This window comes from Propithecus coquereli, unplaced genomic scaffold (genome assembly GCF_000956105.1).
Source record: "Propithecus coquereli isolate 6110/MARCELLA unplaced genomic scaffold, Pcoq_1.0 Scaffold65, whole genome shotgun sequence".
Lineage (NCBI taxonomy): Eukaryota > Metazoa > Chordata > Mammalia > Primates > Indriidae > Propithecus > Propithecus coquereli.
In genome coordinates, this window is record NW_012152507.1 from 7,268,815 (window position 1) to 7,286,629 (window position 17,815).

General features: G+C 45.3%; 1 protein-coding gene across 1 annotated transcript in view; it reads left to right on the plus strand.

Moving 5' to 3' along the window:
• Positions 1 to 17,090, plus strand: part of ENDOD1 (endonuclease domain containing 1) — a 29,033-nt gene extending 11,943 nt beyond the window's left edge. Inside the window, exon 2 of the mRNA XM_012660034.1 lies at positions 15,451 to 17,090. Coding sequence (XP_012515488.1) covers positions 15,451 to 16,653 — 1,203 coding nt within the window. The 3' untranslated portion in view covers positions 16,654 to 17,090. The remainder of the gene's footprint in view (positions 1 to 15,450) is intronic.
• The last annotated feature ends 725 nt before the right edge of the window (positions 17,091 to 17,815 follow it).

Genomic DNA, 17,815 nt, shown 5'->3' on the forward strand with positions numbered 1-17,815 from the left:
AGGGGTGAGTTTGCACATAAACATAAGTGATTTATTTCATTAAGCATTTAATTTAGAAATAGAAGTCCTGGGGACTTCAAATGTAAAGTCTACTTCATCACGTTTTTCTTTCAAGAATATCTAATATATAACTCACAGATGGCGTGGAAGAATCCCACCTTCCTTCCCCCTGCACAGAGGAGGCATTATCCTTTTCCTCATATAGAAGACGAGACAGAGGCCATGGAGTCACTGGTTTGCCAATGTCACAAGGCCAGTAAATAGCAGAGCTGACAGATCTCCACATTTCTAATCTGGTGTTCTGTTACTAACCCTACTGCCATACACATTTAGAGGGCCTTGAAGAAGAGCTACATTCATAAAAACCCAGGAGAAAAGGTCATAGAAAGGGAGATTATTTTGCCTGAGGGCAGATTTATTAATCTCAAATAATGTTTATTACATAGCATTGAGAAGCAAATGTTGTCTCTTTTATGCTTAAGAAAAGAGGTGGTAAGCTTAAACAGCTTGCAGAGGATTTAGGTTGGATGCAAATAAACCTTTTCCCCATAGAGTTTTGATGTTATGGGAAAGGAATCTAACGCTGCCAAGTCCCCTTCTCCAGTGGTCTTCAGAACGAAGGGTAAATTTTGCCTGTTGGCTTTGGAGAAAGGCTATCTATTATAGTTACAGTCTTATATGGGGACAGGCTATGGACTTCCCAGTTTTCAGATGAGGATGACTCATAGGAGCTAACAGTGGCACCTCTCGGGCTGCAGTTCCATGCCCAGGTGGCTCATGGGCCAGGCCTGTTACTGCTACTTTCACTGCTGTCAATGTTGGACACCCTTCTCCTCTGCTCCTCCCACAGTTAACCAAAGAGGAAGCTAAGGAACTAGGAAGGCTGGTGTGTGTGGGTGCACATGTATTTCCTCTTGGTGATCCTATCCACTCATTTACATAATAAATGTGGTCACAACCAATCAGAGACAAAAGTTTGTCATGAATTTGTTTTCTCTATTGATGAATTGTGGTTTAAGAAGTAGGCATGGAATCACAGGGAGCTTCAGTGACGGAGACAAACTCACCCTGTTTGTTTGTTTGCTTGGTCATTTATTCATTCATTTATTCATTCGTGGTCAGCAGCTCGGACTCATGGCATTGCAAAGGGTAAGTCACCAGACATCCAGCTGCTGACTGATACTTTAACCAGTGTTGTCATTATCATCAGCATCAAAACCATTGATTGAAATCTCAGGACTAAGCCAAAACCTAGGAGTCTAAGACATCATACGGGAGCAAAAGACAGTCCCTGCCCTCTGGTGTCTTATTACTTAGTTGGGAAGGCAGATGGTGACCAAGAAGTGGTTTACTTAACTCTCTCTCAATAGACTGTTAGCCCCTAAGGGACACGGACTGAACAGACTGGGTGGTTAGGAAAATGGGTTTTGTAGTGAGACAAAATTGAGTGGAGTCCCAGCTCTGCCATTCACCAGCTGTGTGACCTTGGAAATGTTACCAAATCTCACAGTGCTCAGCTCCCCATCTGTGACATGGGGCTAATCAATTGTCCCTATCCTGCAAAAAAGTTAGGAAGATTCGGTAGACAGTGTGCGCAAAAGGCACTCTTCATTGTGCCTAAACGCTCAATACAAATTCGGCAGGTGTTGAAGGAATGAGTAACCTTTGCATCCCAGACCATGCCTGCCTTAGAGACAACTAGGATGTGTGTTATGCTCCGAGGCTAACCCAGTGTTATTGCCGAAATGCCCTTCATTTCACACGTGCCTGCTCTGTCTCCACCTCACCTGTGCCGATCTCCGCTTTTTCTCTGGATTCAGCAGCTCTGCGCTATCCTCTGTGTTATTGTCGCCCAGTGATAATGCTTCTCTTTTGAACAATTTGGTAGAAATTCCTTCTCTTTGTCCCCTGCGATGCCCCTCTGATCTGCTCCCAGACTTCTGGGATCAAGACAACTTGTGTCTTCATTTATTCCCCCATTTTAATCCTAGAGTCTAGAAGGTTCCATCACCTAGAAGGTCCCTTTCCCTGTTCTTTCAGAGGCTTACTGGGTTCTCATAGGAATAGGACTCCTGATTATTTCAGACTCGTTGATGCATGAATCACAAAACTTACTCAAGCTCATTCAGTTAAGGGCAGGGCTGTTGAAAGATATCACTCATAGATTCATAGGCACAGGAAAAGATATACACAATAGAGCTCAAAGGAACCAGAGCTGCGAACCTTTGAGAAACAAAAGGGTCCCACAGAGTCTTCAGGGTCTTTTCTTGCCCTCCAATCCCTCTTTTAAACCCATGGGTCAGCCTAGCTGCCAACCCCAAACTATACTGAGGGGCCTTCACAGCCTTTGCTGGCTGTTGCCAGTTCCTGAGTTTCTTAGATTGAAAACCCAAGAGAGGCATATGGTTGCTTGCTGGCCTGATGCGGTGGCCCTTGGTTGCAGCTGGCACGGAGGTGGGTAGGAGGGGGTCATGTGTAAGAAATGCCGCTCCCTCAGAGATAGTGTCAGAAACACTTGGCTGTGGGTGTGATCTCCCAGGACCAGACATATTGGGCATTGGAGAAGATGTCACTGAGGCCCTATCAGCCAGGGTCCTGGCTGGGAACAGATGACGCTCTCAAAATAGCTTAACCAGCAGGATTTAATGAAGAAACTACCATGGTCCCTCATTGTCTCCAGGGGATTGGTTCCAGGACCCCCTGCAAGATACCCAACTCTGTGATGCTCAAATCTCTTATATAAAATGGTGTAGTATTTGCATGTAACCTGGGCACATCCTCCTTTAAACCTGAAATCATCTGTGGATTATTTATACTGCCTAATACAATGTAAATACTATATAGACAGTTATACTATATTTTTTTTAAAAATTAGTACCGTATTGTTATTTTCTATTTTTTTTTCTCCCAACTATTTTGCATTCATTGTTGTGGAACCCGATACCGAAAGCTGACTGTACTTACAGAGTTAAGGGAGCCAACAAGTTATGGTAAAGCACCTAGGGACGTGCGACAGCAGGGAGCTGTGACCATCCTAAGCCTGTGGAGTAGGGGTCAGACCTGTGGCTTCAGAGAAACTCAGCCAAAGCCAGACCATGGCACCCAGGGAAGGGGGAAGCCAGAGAATAAATAATTTGGTCCCTCTCTTTCTACCTACCCATTGGTGGCTCCAGTCAGAAGCCAGAGGACAAGAGGGCTCAGATGACGTGGTCCCTAGAAGCCAACCTTCCATAGAAGTCAGCCTCCTATAAAAGTCAGCCTCCCATGACACAGAGCAGGGCACAGAAGAGTGGAGAATGGCTCTGGAAGGCACAAGGAGAATACCCAGTGCAGGAGCTGTGAGTCTGGAGCCAGGCCTTGGCACCTAGGTGGGGCTCAGGGAGCAGAGAAGCAAGATGAGGGCACCCCCAGCCAGTAGCAACAGGGAGCAATTGTAGACAGAAGCCAGGCCCATGACAGCCTTGTAACTGACATGCGTGGGGTGGAGAGTGACCTGCTTTGGTTGAGCATAAGGGAAGGTTTGAGAGAAGCGGTGGATATGCCAGTGTGTCATTTAACCTAAGACGTGATTGAAGGCGTTAGAGTAGTGGTATGTTCAAAATAGACTTCTCATTCCATATATGAATAAGGAAGGAAATCCATGTTTATACACACTATATATATGCTCGGAATATTAGCTGATCCAACAGGCAGGGGATCAAAATGGCCCATAATATCTGTTTTCTACCTTGGCATTATCACAGCTCTTGCAGTTTGTAGATAATGCCTCTTACAGAGTATTCATAACATGTGAATAAATTAAGCCTAGCCAGGGCATTCCCAAAGATGATGTAAACATTCGTTTTTCAGGGTGGGATTCATGGACACCTGCACCATCAGCATTAGCATCACTTGGGCTGGTGGTAAAATGCATCTCCAAGCCCCTTCTGAGCATATCCCTGTTGTGAAGCCCAGAAATCTGCATTTTGAACACAGACCAAGTTGCTTCTAATACAAAGTGAACGTTGAGAGCTATTGACTTAAGGACACATGGATAATTTCCACAGTGGCTGTCAAGGCAGGGGCTTAATTCCCTCAGAGACTGATCAGTGAGAATCTGATGAGAACCTAGCCCAGTGGTTCTTAGCTTAGAGTCATATTAGAATCACCTGGGGGACTTTTTAAACCATCCTGATACTGGGAGGGAGGGCTCTTTTTATTATTATGTATTATTTTGATTTAACAGGTCTGGGTGAGGCCTGAGGGTATGTTTTTACAGCTTCCCGGTGGTCCTGATGTGCAGCCAGGCCTAAGAACCTCTGATCTTGTCTGAAGTCAGAAAGTGGAAAAAATGAGAAATGGAGACTTCTCAATTTTACTGACTTTTCTGAATTGTGTACCACATAGTCAATGCTAAGAATGATTCCTCTGGAAAAGAAAGCAGAGTACAGAGTGGAAAACAGGCTCCTGTGAGTAATGGGGAAGGAAACCGAAGAGCAGGATGATGTAACCTGAGAAGGTACTGCAGTCTGGAAAGGTCTTAAAGGAGTCAGCTTGCTCTCTTAGGTTCCCAGGAGTCTGAAACTCAGAGCTCTGCGAGAGAAGGAACAGAGGAGTCCCCCAGGAGTTTGTTTGCCCCAGAGGCCTCGCCTCGGGGCTTTCTTGCCTGCATTTCTTGCCAGGGTAGACTTGGTGTGTTTTTTAAATCCTCCCCACTCATTATTTTTATTTTTTTCAAGTTTTCAAGAAAAAGAAAAGTCTGAAATGGAAGCGAAGCACCCTTTCATTCTTTCCTTTGTGCCATCATCTTCTGACTTAGAGAACTCTTTAGCTGTTTGTCTTTGTACCCCAACCGAAGGTTCCCAGACATCTAGGGTGTGCCCAGCACTGGTGGAGCTGGAACCGCCTCCTTCCCTCAGGCAGGAAGGTGTGTGAGTGGCGCTGGGAGCCCAGAGGAAGGGTGATTCACTGGGAGGAAGGCAGAGAGGACCAGGAAGCACCCCCTGGTGCCAAATGGTCATTCAGGAAATGAAAAGCTCTGCATTTCTTTTTCCTAAAAAGAAAAAGAAAGCAAGAAAAATTAGCAGCCTTCTAATTTTTCTAAAGCTGTTTCTCTTCCCAAGGGGATAAAGGATATTTTAGATGCTAAGCAGGGAGGAATTTTTTCCTCCTTAAACGGGTGCGTCAGAATTTTGTTTATTTCTTTCCTGAGAGCTGAAAGGCCTTATGGTTTATTTCTTCTCAAATGTCCTTCATCTGCTGTTGTGGCCCCACTGGCCTCCCCCGTCTTTGCTGAAAGGCAAAAGACGCTCTTTCCCTTGCTGGGTATTTTCCATGGTAAGTAGGGACTTACCTGGGCCTCAGATCTAGTTCATTCTGCTGTGTGTGACTGTGCAGAGGACCTTTAAGCACCGTCCAGCTCTGATAAGATTATCTGATGTTCCGATTGTCAGCTGCACTCACGATTCCTTGTAAGGAGGGGCTCTCTCACCCACCTGGTGACACTGGCAGGGGTGATAGTATCTCTTTTATATCCAGTGTGCATATGTGTGTGTGCGCGCACCTGTATCAAAGTTCATGCAGCAGGAGCAAAATTGGAACACCAACTGTTCACCTGTCCTATTATTTAACTCTTGTTGAAAAACAAAACAAACCCCAAAGGAAGTAGCCTCTTTGTCCCCAGGGAGTTAGATAGGAGCTCACTAGGTCGGCTCCTGAGGACAGGATCTTGTCCGAATCATCCCCTAAATGTGTTTATCTAGTCTCAACTTAAAATTCTCCAAGGGAAGGAAACTCCACCCGCCCCATGGTGAGTCATTGCGGAGTTAACAACCACTTTGATGACCCTTCATTAGGACCACCTTTTCTCATTGCACATTGTGGAGCAGAACAGAGGATAGCCGGTTCTGGCCGGAGCCTCATCTGCAAGTCCGAGGAATGCCTGCATGCACCAGAAGATTATTGTGGAGGTCAAATGAGATCATTCTTTCAACAAATACCAGTCGCTTCCTGCTGCGCAGGGCCATCACACTAGGTGCGGGACCACAGAGATAATCGGGCACTGGCCCGTAGCCTTCAATTCAGTGGTCAGACAGGTAGATAAACACACAGTCTCGGCACACACTGGCAGACTCCTCTGCTTTATCTTTGATGCTTGGCCTGCTGAACTCGACTGCCCACACGTATCCCACCCTCCTGGAGGCAGTCTCCACTACACCAGCTGCTGTCGTCAGCAGGGCCCCACCTGTCCCCTCCACCTGCAGCTGCTGATGCGCTGCTCCTTCTCCTCGGCCTTCTCCCCCTCCCCTCGGTCTTACTCTGTGCCTGCACTGCTCGGTCTCTTCGCGTCAGCAGTGCTGCAACCCTCAGCCCCTGTTCACCTGGACTCTATGGTCAGGTACTTCAATCCGTTTGTAGTGACAGGGCTCCCACACTTCACACCCACCACACCTAGGCCAGTGCTTTCTCTGCTCCTGTCCCTGGACTGCAGATCCTTGCTGGGGGTCCACTAAGTACAAAAACTCAAACCCTGGCCTTGACAGAGCTGGCCCTGCCCCATTAATCCTGGCCAATTTCCACGGGGCCTTCCTTTCTTTTCAACAGCCTTTCTTTCCCCTTTTGCAAATTCCCTGGCACAGTGACCTCAGGAGGCTGAAGACCTTCCTTGCTCTCCCTACGCTCTGGGCCCCTGGCCAGCATGGCAGCGAAGCTGACCACTACTTCCTGCAAAATCGCCAACACCAGCCCCTCATCCACCCTCCTCTGTTGCATGCTGCCGTCATGATCACCAGCATACTAATTAGCAATACATACGAAGAACCCACCATATGCAGAGTCTCCGCTATGACTTAGGCAGACAAGAAGTACAAGAGATGATCCCAGCCCTTGAGAGGCCAGTGTCTGCAAAACCACAAGGGGCAAGTGCACAGGAGCCCACTCCCCACACACTCGGTTCCCCGCTCTGATAACTCTTTCCTCTTGACCTTCAAGTCTCCTGTTGTGTGTGCAGGTGTGTGTGTGTGTGTGTGTGTGCACTTTCTTTAAAACCAATCTTAGTAACATTATAATCCTCTCCCCCTTCCCATCCACCCCACAGTCATCCCGGCCCTCTGCAGAGCCCCGTTGCACTCCTGCCCGTCCATTCTGTCACCCTCTGCCTGCTCTCAGGCTACTCCCACTCCATCGCCTCGTGGCGCAGTCCCCGGACTGGTCCTGGAGGTCTTGGCTGGGACACCCGGCCTCTGAGTCTCCTGGCCCTGTGGGATTCTCTGTCCCATCAAACACTTGTACAGGCTTGATGCTAGGAAGGGAGTTAAAGGAACTCCCCTATACCCGCCATGTCTCCGAGCTGCCTCAGAAAAAGTGCTTGTGAAGATGGTGAGATTCTAGCCCTAGAGGGGTTGAGAAAAGAGTGGGTGGAAGAAGACCAAAGAAGGCATGCAGGAGGCTGATGAGCAGCGTTGATGCTGATGGGCTCAGAGCTTTGTGTGTGTTCCCTGAGGGTCACCTCAGCAAGCAGCTCCTCCTCCCTCCTCAGTGACAAACTCCCCATGGCAAGTCTGCACCGGGTGACTCTGGCCCCTGAGGTCGGTGTGGATTTTGCAGCCCAGAAGTCCCCAGAGATGGGGCTCTGCTCGGTGGCTCTCTGTTCCTCTAGGCTGTTGCCTTCAGATCATTCCCCTGAGATGCACTCGAGCCTGAAGTAACCAGCCCTGAGGTGCTCCCCTGTGCAGAGACTCGAGCAGCCCCAATGTCCCAACGTGCCCTTTGCCTTGGACGGGAAGACAATCTGTGCTTGTCCCTGCAATTCCTGTTCTTTAAGCTACGGTTCCGTTCCTCTCCTGCTTTTACCTAAAGCCTTCTCCAGCGAGAGACACTGTTGCTGCAGTCTCCTCTGGCCCACATCCAGTCACCTCCGCTGGCTGTCCTCCTTCCTGAGCTCTGTCACTACCCAGCTCTAATCACCAGAGGCCTTGGCCCAGTCTCCTTCCTTCCCTTTCCTCTGCCATAGGTGGCTCACTCTGTTGATCGTCCTCTAGCCAAAGCTTTCTCCTCCCTTGACTTTTGACGTGACACCTAGATGACCGATTCTCCCCACAGCCTCTTCTGTGTCTCCCAGGTCACTCCTCGTCCTCGTCTCTCATGGTGGCCGCTCTGTGGCTCCCAGCATTCCCTTCCTCGTTCAGAGGCCTGGGCTGCTACTGGTTTGTGGTTGGGAGTTTTGAAATCAGAGAAGCCGGGCTTAAGCCTTGGCTCTTCCACGTACTTGCTGGATGACTTTGTACCTGCCATTTGTCTGAGTTTCAGTTTTCCCACGTCTAAAACGGAGACAGTAGTAATGCCTGCCTCGCAGGGTATGTGAAGAGGAAATAGGATCCTATGCTGTTTCCAAATTTTATTCCGATCCCTGTTGTCCTTTCGAATTAACCTCCACTTTTCCTCACTCAGAGTCCTGTTTTCACAGGCTGCTTGTTTCTGTGCTAAGCCTTTGTGTGGAGATCTTGCTAAGGCTTTACTGGCCTTGGTGTTTCACAGAGTCTTTCAAAATCTTCAAGTTCCACTTCAGATTCTGTTTCTTCCAAGAGTCTTCCCCGACTGTGCTCCCTGTGCCCTTCCTGCCTCTGAAATGCTATTGCTCTTTTCTGTTCTACCATGTATTCAGCAGTTGATGTAAGCTGCATTATACTGCAGTTTTTCTCCTGATTTTCTATTTAACTTTCTATGTATCTGTGTCTTGTTTCCATAAATAGATGATGACTTTCTTGATGTGAAGGCCTATTTTGAGGCATATAAAACAGTGATTAAGAACATCTGGCTAGGCGCGGTGGCTCACTCGGGTAATCTTAGCACTCTGGGAGGCGGAGGCGGGAAGATCGCTTGAGGTCAGGAGTTCGAGACCAGCCTGAGCAAGAGTGAGACCCTATCTCTACTAAAAATAGAAAAATTACCCGGGCATGGTAGCGCACACCTGTAGTCCCAGCTACTCGGGAGGCTGAGGTAGGAGGATCGCTGGAGCCCAGGAGTTTGAGATTGCTGTGAGCTATGATGACACCGCTGTACTATGGGGCTGGACATCCTGAGTTGATACCCTGGTTCTACCACATACTATGTGTGACCTTGGACAAGTTACTTAATCTTGATGTGCCTCAGTTTCCTCACCTCTCAAAAGGTGATAATAATAGTACATAGTTGTTGTGAGTTTAAATGAAGAATAGTTAGTTCATCTACTTACTGATTTAATTCATGTAAAACTCTTAGTATCTGGCATGTAGCACTCAATAAATGTTGGGTGTTGTTGTTAATATCATTTCCAATGTTTCCTCTCATGGTGCTAGTCATACATAATATATGCTTAATAAATACTGTTGAATGGACGAATATATCCCTTCTAGTACTCCTTTTCAATTTTACATTCTTCTTTTTTTTCCTCACATGCATTTTATCACAAAAATTCAAAGTTTCCCTTTATTTAATTCTGAAACAAAAAAGAAACCCCTTGGATTTAAATAGCTTTTACTGTCTGGCATGAGGAAACAGACCAGCTCGTTGAGAGAAACAGTTTGTTTCTTTGTACTAAATTTGAAAAGGAATTTATTATAAGATTATTTATGGGGCAGGAGGCTAGTGGAGTGGGGAGAACTCATTCTTCTGAAACCTACTTAACATGTTGAGATTAGAAAAAAAAATTTTCATTAAGTACAGGAACTGTATCAAATTACATTGGCAGCCCAGGGGTACTAGGTCAGCTGGGAGGTGGATTAGACAGAGAGAGCTTTGTATGTTCCCCTCCATCTAGAGATTCCACTGGGAAACCAAAGGGTGAGATTGGTGGCGTGTGCAAAAGGGCAGGGGTAATACAGAAATTGTAATGGGAAATGGCCTCTTACATCATAAGTATATGTCTGTGGGGAGCTGTATTGTCAGTAATTTACTGTAATTGCAATAACCAGCTCTTAAAACTACGTCTGTAGAGAGCATGGAAAAACACATGTGCCCTTTAAGTGACAGTGTATCAAAGAATATACTAAGACTCTTTTAATCAAATGGTATTACTATTTTTAATACAGTTTCCCATGCATGAAGTGTTTTAGTTACACACACACATCCACACACATACACACTATGGCATCCCTTCAGAAAATGAGAGCCTACCAAGACATTCTGGGTTGTTTTGTAGAGTTATGTGAACATGATAATGATAGGGAGCTCATGTATTGATTTTGTTTAGATTTTTCAGATGATTCTCCAACAAAGGCTATTAAAATTTTAGTCATCTTGGGATCAGAATAAAGTTTTGTAAGGCCATGACCAGACAAGACAGCCTAGAGTGCCTGCCACTTCCACAGTCCCTGGTGGCGGGGCAGCCCTGTGTAGATCCCCACAGTTCTCTCTCCAGCACCCAGCCCACAGCCGATTGGGCAGAAGTGGGCATTTGACTCAAGGACAGCTGTTTCATTGGTTTATCTTAACGTGGCCTGATATGAAAAGATGAGCTGGGTAAATCAGATTCTGTCTCTTGAGCACTCGATGTAGGAAATTAGGTAACAGAAGAAGTGAAAATTGAAGATTGATGATGTGGCAAGTGGCTAGAGAGGCCCTGACAGTCCACGTGCAAGCTCCAGCTATGATGAACAGAGACCGTGAGTGAGAAGAAGCCATGAAATAGAGAACAGCTATGAAGAAAGAAGTAGGCAAAGAAGACAGGTGGGAGAGAGGGAGAAAGTCTGACAGGTCCAGTGTGGCTCTGTTTCATTAACAGCAGTCATGCGTGTCTAATTAGTCTCACCCACAGACTTTTTGCCAAAATTCCCTAGGGACTTTCTGGAATCCATTTCCAGTTCCAGCATTGCCAAGCTATACTGCCATCCCTAGATCTTTGTAGAGCCTGTTGCTTCAGCTTTTCCTGGGTTTCTATGCTTTTTATCCTTCCAATGAACCCATCATTTCAACACAAATGAGTCTGCGTTCATTGACAATAGAAGGTCTTAAGGAATACAGTCCAGATTCAGTTAACTAATACAGTGGGGTCCCTTTCCTGTCTGACTGCACCCTGTGGAGTGTGAGTGGGGAGGGGGCTGCTTTTATAGTTGTTTTTTTTTTTTGAGACAGAGTTTTACTCTGTTGCCTGGGCTAGAGTGCCATGGCATCAGCCCAGCTCACAGCAACCTCAAACTCCTGGGATCAAGCAATCCTACTGCCTCAGCCTCCCGGGTAGCTGGGACTACAGGCATGCGCCACCATGCCTGGCTAATTTTTTCTGTACCTTTGTAGTTCTTTGGCCTATTTCTTTCTGTTTTTAGTAGAGACGGGGTCTCGCTCTTGCTCAGGCTGGTCTTGAACTCTGAGCTCAAACGATCCACCCACCTTGGCCTCCCAGAGTGCTAGGATTACAGGCATGAGCTACCGTGCCCAGCCTTTTATAGTTTTTTTCCAAGAATGTTTGCTATGCTTGGGTGCTCACTGTCCTCCACTATCCTTGCTGGTGTAGAGAAGACGAAGGGAATAGCTAGGTGAGGCTCTGGGAGGACCAGCCCTTCCTGTCGACCAGCCAACTGACCAGTTTCTAAGGGTCGTAGGACCCTGAAGACTAAGTTAGTGGCTTAGCAGCCATGCGCCTTTGGCAAAGGCAGAAAGGAGACCTGAGGACCAGCCTGTATACGCCTCCTTTATCCTTTTCCTTTCCATTCTCTCAACATGAGAGGGCTCAGATATCACCTTCCCTCCCTGCAACTTTAAGGAGCTTTATTTATTCCATGACACAGAGAGAAAAGATTACAGATAGTGCAGTATTTTGTTCTACTCTCTGATAGAACGAACTGGCACACCTGTGGCCATTAATATAGGAGAAAGTGTGGTTTAGTGATAGAGAACATATGCTTTAGGGACAAAAAGACCTTAGTTCAAGTCCTTCTCTTGCTACTAATTATCGGAATACTGGAAAATTTACTTCATCTTTCTGTGTCTTAGTTTCTCCATCTCTAAAATAAGGCAAAAATACCTTCCATTTAATGTCACATGGAAAGCATTTAATTGGTAGTTAAAAAAGTGTTAGTCTCCACCCCCTGCCCCATCACTATATAGTTGTAATAGCCTGGCATTCTGATTCGATCTCTAACACTATATTCTATCCTGCCATCAAACCATAGGGCCAAATCTGGGGTTTGTAAGAATACAGTGACCATGGATATGGGGTTATGAAGAAGCAGAGGGAAGGGGAGGGAAGATATACCCTTGCTGCCTGCATCTCCAGGGCATAGAATTTAGCTATTGCTTTGCTTAGGAAGGCCCAGGGCAGGGAGCGCACAGAGCCCAGTAGAATTCGCCCACTTCCCGCTTCCCATGTAAGTGTGTGCCTGCTTCCCTGTGAAGTGTTGGCAGAAAAGTTACGTGGCTATGGCCGAAATCTGAAGCCCCTGAACCCAAGTGGCATGAGCAGATGCAGAGGCACCCAGCCCAGTCTCCCCTGCATGGCAGCCGGCAGACCATGCCCTGCAGCTTGGGAGTGACCAGCGCACAGTCCTGGTTTCTCACTGATAGCAGGATACTGTGTTTGTCTCTTACACACACATATTCTCTCATTCGTTTTTCTCCTTTTATTTCTTCTTTTCTCCTCTCTTTTTCTCCTCCTGCCTCTCTCTTTGCTTCCTTCCCCTTCCTCGTCTGAGAGCCTTTTCTCTGCTCATTTTCCAGGCCTGCTGACGATCCCTGTAGGCACCGTTTCACCCCTGGGTGGCCCTGGGGCTGAAGACACACTGTCATGCTTCCCTATACTCTGCTGGAGGGCTACCAATTCAAAAATCATGCCCAGACTTCCCCTGGAAGGAATGAAGGCACTGCATCAGGTTAAATGCAGACAAAACACAGACAAAATGTAACCATGGAGAAATGTGCATCTTAAAACCCTGACCTTATACCCAAGATTCTATGGATCTTCGCTCTGCCGTGTCTTGATCTTATGATTCAGAAATGAGGCTGATATTTCCTTGGGATATATTAATATATTTTAGTTATAAGAGAGCAGAGATAGAAGCTTTACAAAATGAGCTTCTTATCTCTGTCCTACACATGCGATGTGAGTGGGGAGCATCTGGGATCATTGCTCTTTCTCAGACTGGGGAAGGCATGGAGTGGCCAAGTAGGATCAGCCTATAGATTAGCCCATTAGGCTTGGGCAGATAGTCCTGCTTCCATACCCGTTTGCTCACCCATTGCCCTCACTACCCTACACGTACACACATGAGAGTGTCTGCACTTGCCACTGCAGAGCTGTAGAAGTGCACGATCGTGCAAGAGGGCAACACAATCCCTATGGCCTTGATGCCCCCGGGGGTTGTTTGACGGGTTTGCTGAGTAGCACCAATTCTAGGGAATCAATTAGCAAGAATTTCCTTATTTTATTAAACTAGTTTGGGGGTTTTTTGGTTTGTTTCCTTTTGAAAGTAACCCATATAAATAATTTATGGATTGATATGAATAGAGAGGTATAAGGGGAGAAATAAGAAAATAGAGGAAAAAATATCACTCGCATCCCCAGGAATCAAGGGAGTTAAGGGAGTAGAATGACAGTTACCAGAGGCTGGGAAAGGTAGTGGGGAGGCTGTATAAAGTGGGGATGGTTAATGGGTACAAAAATATAGTTAGGTAGTTAGAGTGAACAATATTTGATATCACAAAGTGACTATAATTCACAATAAGTTAGTGTATACTTTAAAATAACTAAAAGAGTAGAATTAGAATGTTCCTAACACAAAGAAATGATAAATGCCTGAGGTGTTGGATACCCCAATTACCCTGATTTGATTAATTCACTTTGTATGCCTATATTAAAACATCACATGTACCCTATAAAGATATACAACTATTATGTACCCATTAACCAAAAAAAAAAAAACCAAAAAACACTGTTGACATTTCCTGTTTCCTTCCAAAGTTTTTTTCTTGCATATTTTAGGCTTTTCTTAAAAAGAAATTGTGGGCCTGGTGCGGTGGCTCACGCCTGTAATCCTAGCACTCTGGGAGGCCGAGGCGGGTGGATTGTTTGAGCTCAGGAGTTCGAAACCAGCCTGAACAAGAGCCAGACAGACCCCCGTCTCTACTAAAAAATCGGATGACTAAAAATATATAGAAAAAATTATCTGGGCATGGTGGCGCATGCCTGTAGTCCCAGCTACTTGGGAGGCTGAGGCAGTAGGATCGCTTGAGCCCAGGAGTTTGAGGTTGCTGTGAGCTAGGCTGACACCACAGCACTCACTCTAGCCCAAAAGAGTGAGACTCTGTCTCAAAAAAAAAAAAAAAAAAAACTGTGATCATTTAATTTTATATCCTTCCTTTTCCTTTCAAGTTATAGCATATATTAATATTTCCCCATCATTACAAACCTTTCATAATTATAAGTGCTTTATAATGGTTTTGAGGTATTTCTTTGATGACTATAACATTTCCCTGTTTTTGAAAATGTGGATTCGTTCAACCTCCTGTGTTATAAATTCTGTCATGAGAAACATCTCAGAGCATAAAGACTGACAAGAGTGCCTTGAGATTCTGGTATGTGTCAGGCCTTGGGCTGGGTCCCATGGGGAATATACGTGGTCCCTGGTGTCGAGGAATTTACAGTCTAGTTTGGGAGATAAAAATATAGTCCTAGATTAATCCTGAGCTCTTTTGTCTTTTCGGATTATTAATAGTAAAGTGAAAATATACATTATACTGTTGAACTAGGGGGGAAAAAAACAGAACCAAGAAGGGATATATATATTGATTACAATTGGCATATAGCACATATCTAAATTGATCAAAACACAAAATGAATTTTTAATAATAGCAAATGTCAGGAGGAGATGAAATTCAAACAGGAGTTAGTCCAGTTTGAATTTTAACTTTGCCTGGTAAGTATCTAAACACTGACACCGAATTATACATTTTCTTCCATTTGATTGAAATGCTCTGATTAGAGTTGATTGCTTTTCATATATCCCCAACTGTGTAAATATTCATTAAGAATGTGTTCATTAAATTGCAGCCAACATTGGCGGCTGATTATCTATGTTACGTGTCCAATTTTTATGGTCCTGTAGAGATCTATTCTCCCCTTGTTTTCATTTTTACAATTACTTTGAATCTCCTGGAAAAATATTCCAAAGAAGAACTATGAAATTTATAAAACTACAACAGATTAAGACAGAACGCCATGATGGTGGGCGGGGGGTATGAGTGATGGATGCTACCGCAGAGCAGGGCTGGGGTATACAGGGAGTAAACCAGGAAACAGCCTATTTGAAAGATGCTTTCAAACACCGGGATCGTGGGTATTCGAATGAAGTATGCATGCATCAGAGAACCAAGTCCTTCCAAACCCAAGTCTTAGAAATGATAGAGGAATGGGGACTTTTCTAGGGTCTTGGCAGAATGATTCACGTGCTCTGTCCTTGCTGTTAACAGGGCTGCCTCTCACCACTTGTTCTCTTCTTTCAGATCGATGACCCCAAAAGCACCTTTGAGGAGGTGGCTAATGAGACTGAGGCCGTCACCTCCGTGAACAGTCTGGGAAGCAAGCAAGCCTTGAACACAGATTACCTTGACTCTGATTACCAAAGAGGACAGCTGTACCCGTTCCCCCTTAGCGGTGATTTCCAGATGGCTACATTCGCTCTCACAAATTCAGCTCCGATGACCCAGTCCTTCCAGGACCGGTGGTACATGAATCTTGACAGCCTAATGGACCGGGCCTTGACCCCGCAGTGTGGCAATGGGGAAGACCTATATATCATCACAGGTGCCGTACCCTCAGACCACAAAGTCAAAGACAGAGTGACAGTCCCTGAGTTTGTGTGGCTGGCAGCCTGTTGTGCTGTCCCTGGAGGAGGCTGGGCCATGGGCTTTGTCAAGCATACCCGGGACAGTGACATCGTAGAAGACGTGATGGTGAAAGATCTTGAGAAACTGCTTCCATTTAACCTTCAGCTGTTCCGGAATAACTGTGACGAAACTGAGCAAGACACAGAGAAAATGAAAAAGATCCTGGAAATGGTTAACCAAGTCCAGGATGAGGAGCGAAGGGTGCGGTCTCAAGAGCGCTCTAGTCCCCTCTCCAGCACCAGGAGCAAGAGGTCTGTTCTGTTGCCTCCAGAGGCGTCTGAGGGAAGCAGCAGCTTTTTGGGAAACCTCATGGGCTTCATTGCTACCCCATTCAGCAAGCTTTTCCAGTTAATTTATTACCTTGTGGTCACAGTCCTGAAGTACAGTGTCTACTTCCTGTGGTTTGTTACCAAGCAGGTGATCAGCAGCATAGAAAGTTGCCTTTACCGCCTGGGCTCAGCCGCCATCTCATACTTCATGGCCATTGGGGAAGAGTTGGTGAGCATACCCTGGAAGGTGCTCAAGGTCATAGCCAAGGTCATCAGGGCTGTTCTCCGGATCCTTTGTTGTCTGCTGAAGGCCATTTGCCGCATTCTGGGCATCCCTGTCCGAGTCCTCGTGGATGTGGCCACTTTCCCCGTGTACACCTTGGGTGCTGTTCCAATTGTGTGCAAGGACATTGCAGTGGGCCTTGGTGGCACCATGTCTCTGCTCTTTGACACTCTTTTTGGCACCATGGGTGGCCTATTTCAGGTGGTTTTTAGTATCTGCAAGCGGTTTGGCTATAAGGCTACTTTTGACAATTCTGGGGAGTTGTAGGACTCTAAAAGCTAATTGTGTCCAGTCACAGTGAATTTGAAAGCTAGAGTATTTTGTCTTTATGATGGGTTTCTGTTCATTGTCAGTTGTCATTATATTTTGGCCTTTGGTGGGGGTGTTTGCTTGTTTTTGCAAAGGAAGGTGGCGCAATGTAGACTTGACACAAGAGAAATGCTCAGGGTGAGATTAAGTGTACTGAGGTGCTGTGTACCTCCAGTCCTGTGTGCACACCTGCAAGCCACGAATACCTTCAGTTATTCACTCTGACACAGATGACCACCTGATATGCTCTGGTATTCATTTGTGATGATTAAAAATTATAGGGGAGGGAAGAATTAGAAAGAAGATGACTTTTAACCAAAGGGTTTCTGAGAAAAGGAGAATGGAATCTTGTTCCTCGTATTACTCTTTGAGACTTCAGGCAAAACAGATAAAAATGTTCACAGCCAATTTCTTGGCATTTGCTTCCCTTTCTTCCTAGCTCGACTGACCTTGGTGAAGAGCAGATGATGCTTCTCTCTCAAGATAACTTCCTTAGAGATTTAGAATTTGCTGTATCTCTTAGCTTTCCATGGTTCCCAAGGACAAGTAAGGTTTTATTTTTCTCCAAAGTTGAATTTTTCTGTGTTTTTCTTTTAGGTAATGTTAATGATAAAGCATTTTATAAAATCATATTTAGGTAATGATAAGCACTTTATGCCAAATGTGGCATAACAAAGTTTGTAGAGGCAAATATTTTTTTGCCCCTCGAATGGTATAATACAGTCCTCTCAGGTATATAGTAGAGAACAAAAGGGGGACAGTCCTGCTCTTAGTAGGTGCCATAGATCCAAGGACATCTTTAGCCAAGCTTGGATTAACTTGACATATATTAAATCTCTGGCAGACGAGAAACATACTAGGTCTTTCTAATTCATCAAGTAAGTATCTAATATAGTAAAACACTCTGACTTATGTCCCTATATGATTGTTTTGGTATTACTATATAAAAAAGAGCCACAAAATAAAATTATTCTGTCTCTGGAAAAATATATTGACAAATATTTATTGACAAAAAAATATATTGACAAAAAATATATTGACAAATATCTCTTAGGAAATTATAATGTGTTTGAGGCTATATGACATAATTCCCCCACTGATGCAAGTTAAATTTGAGAGC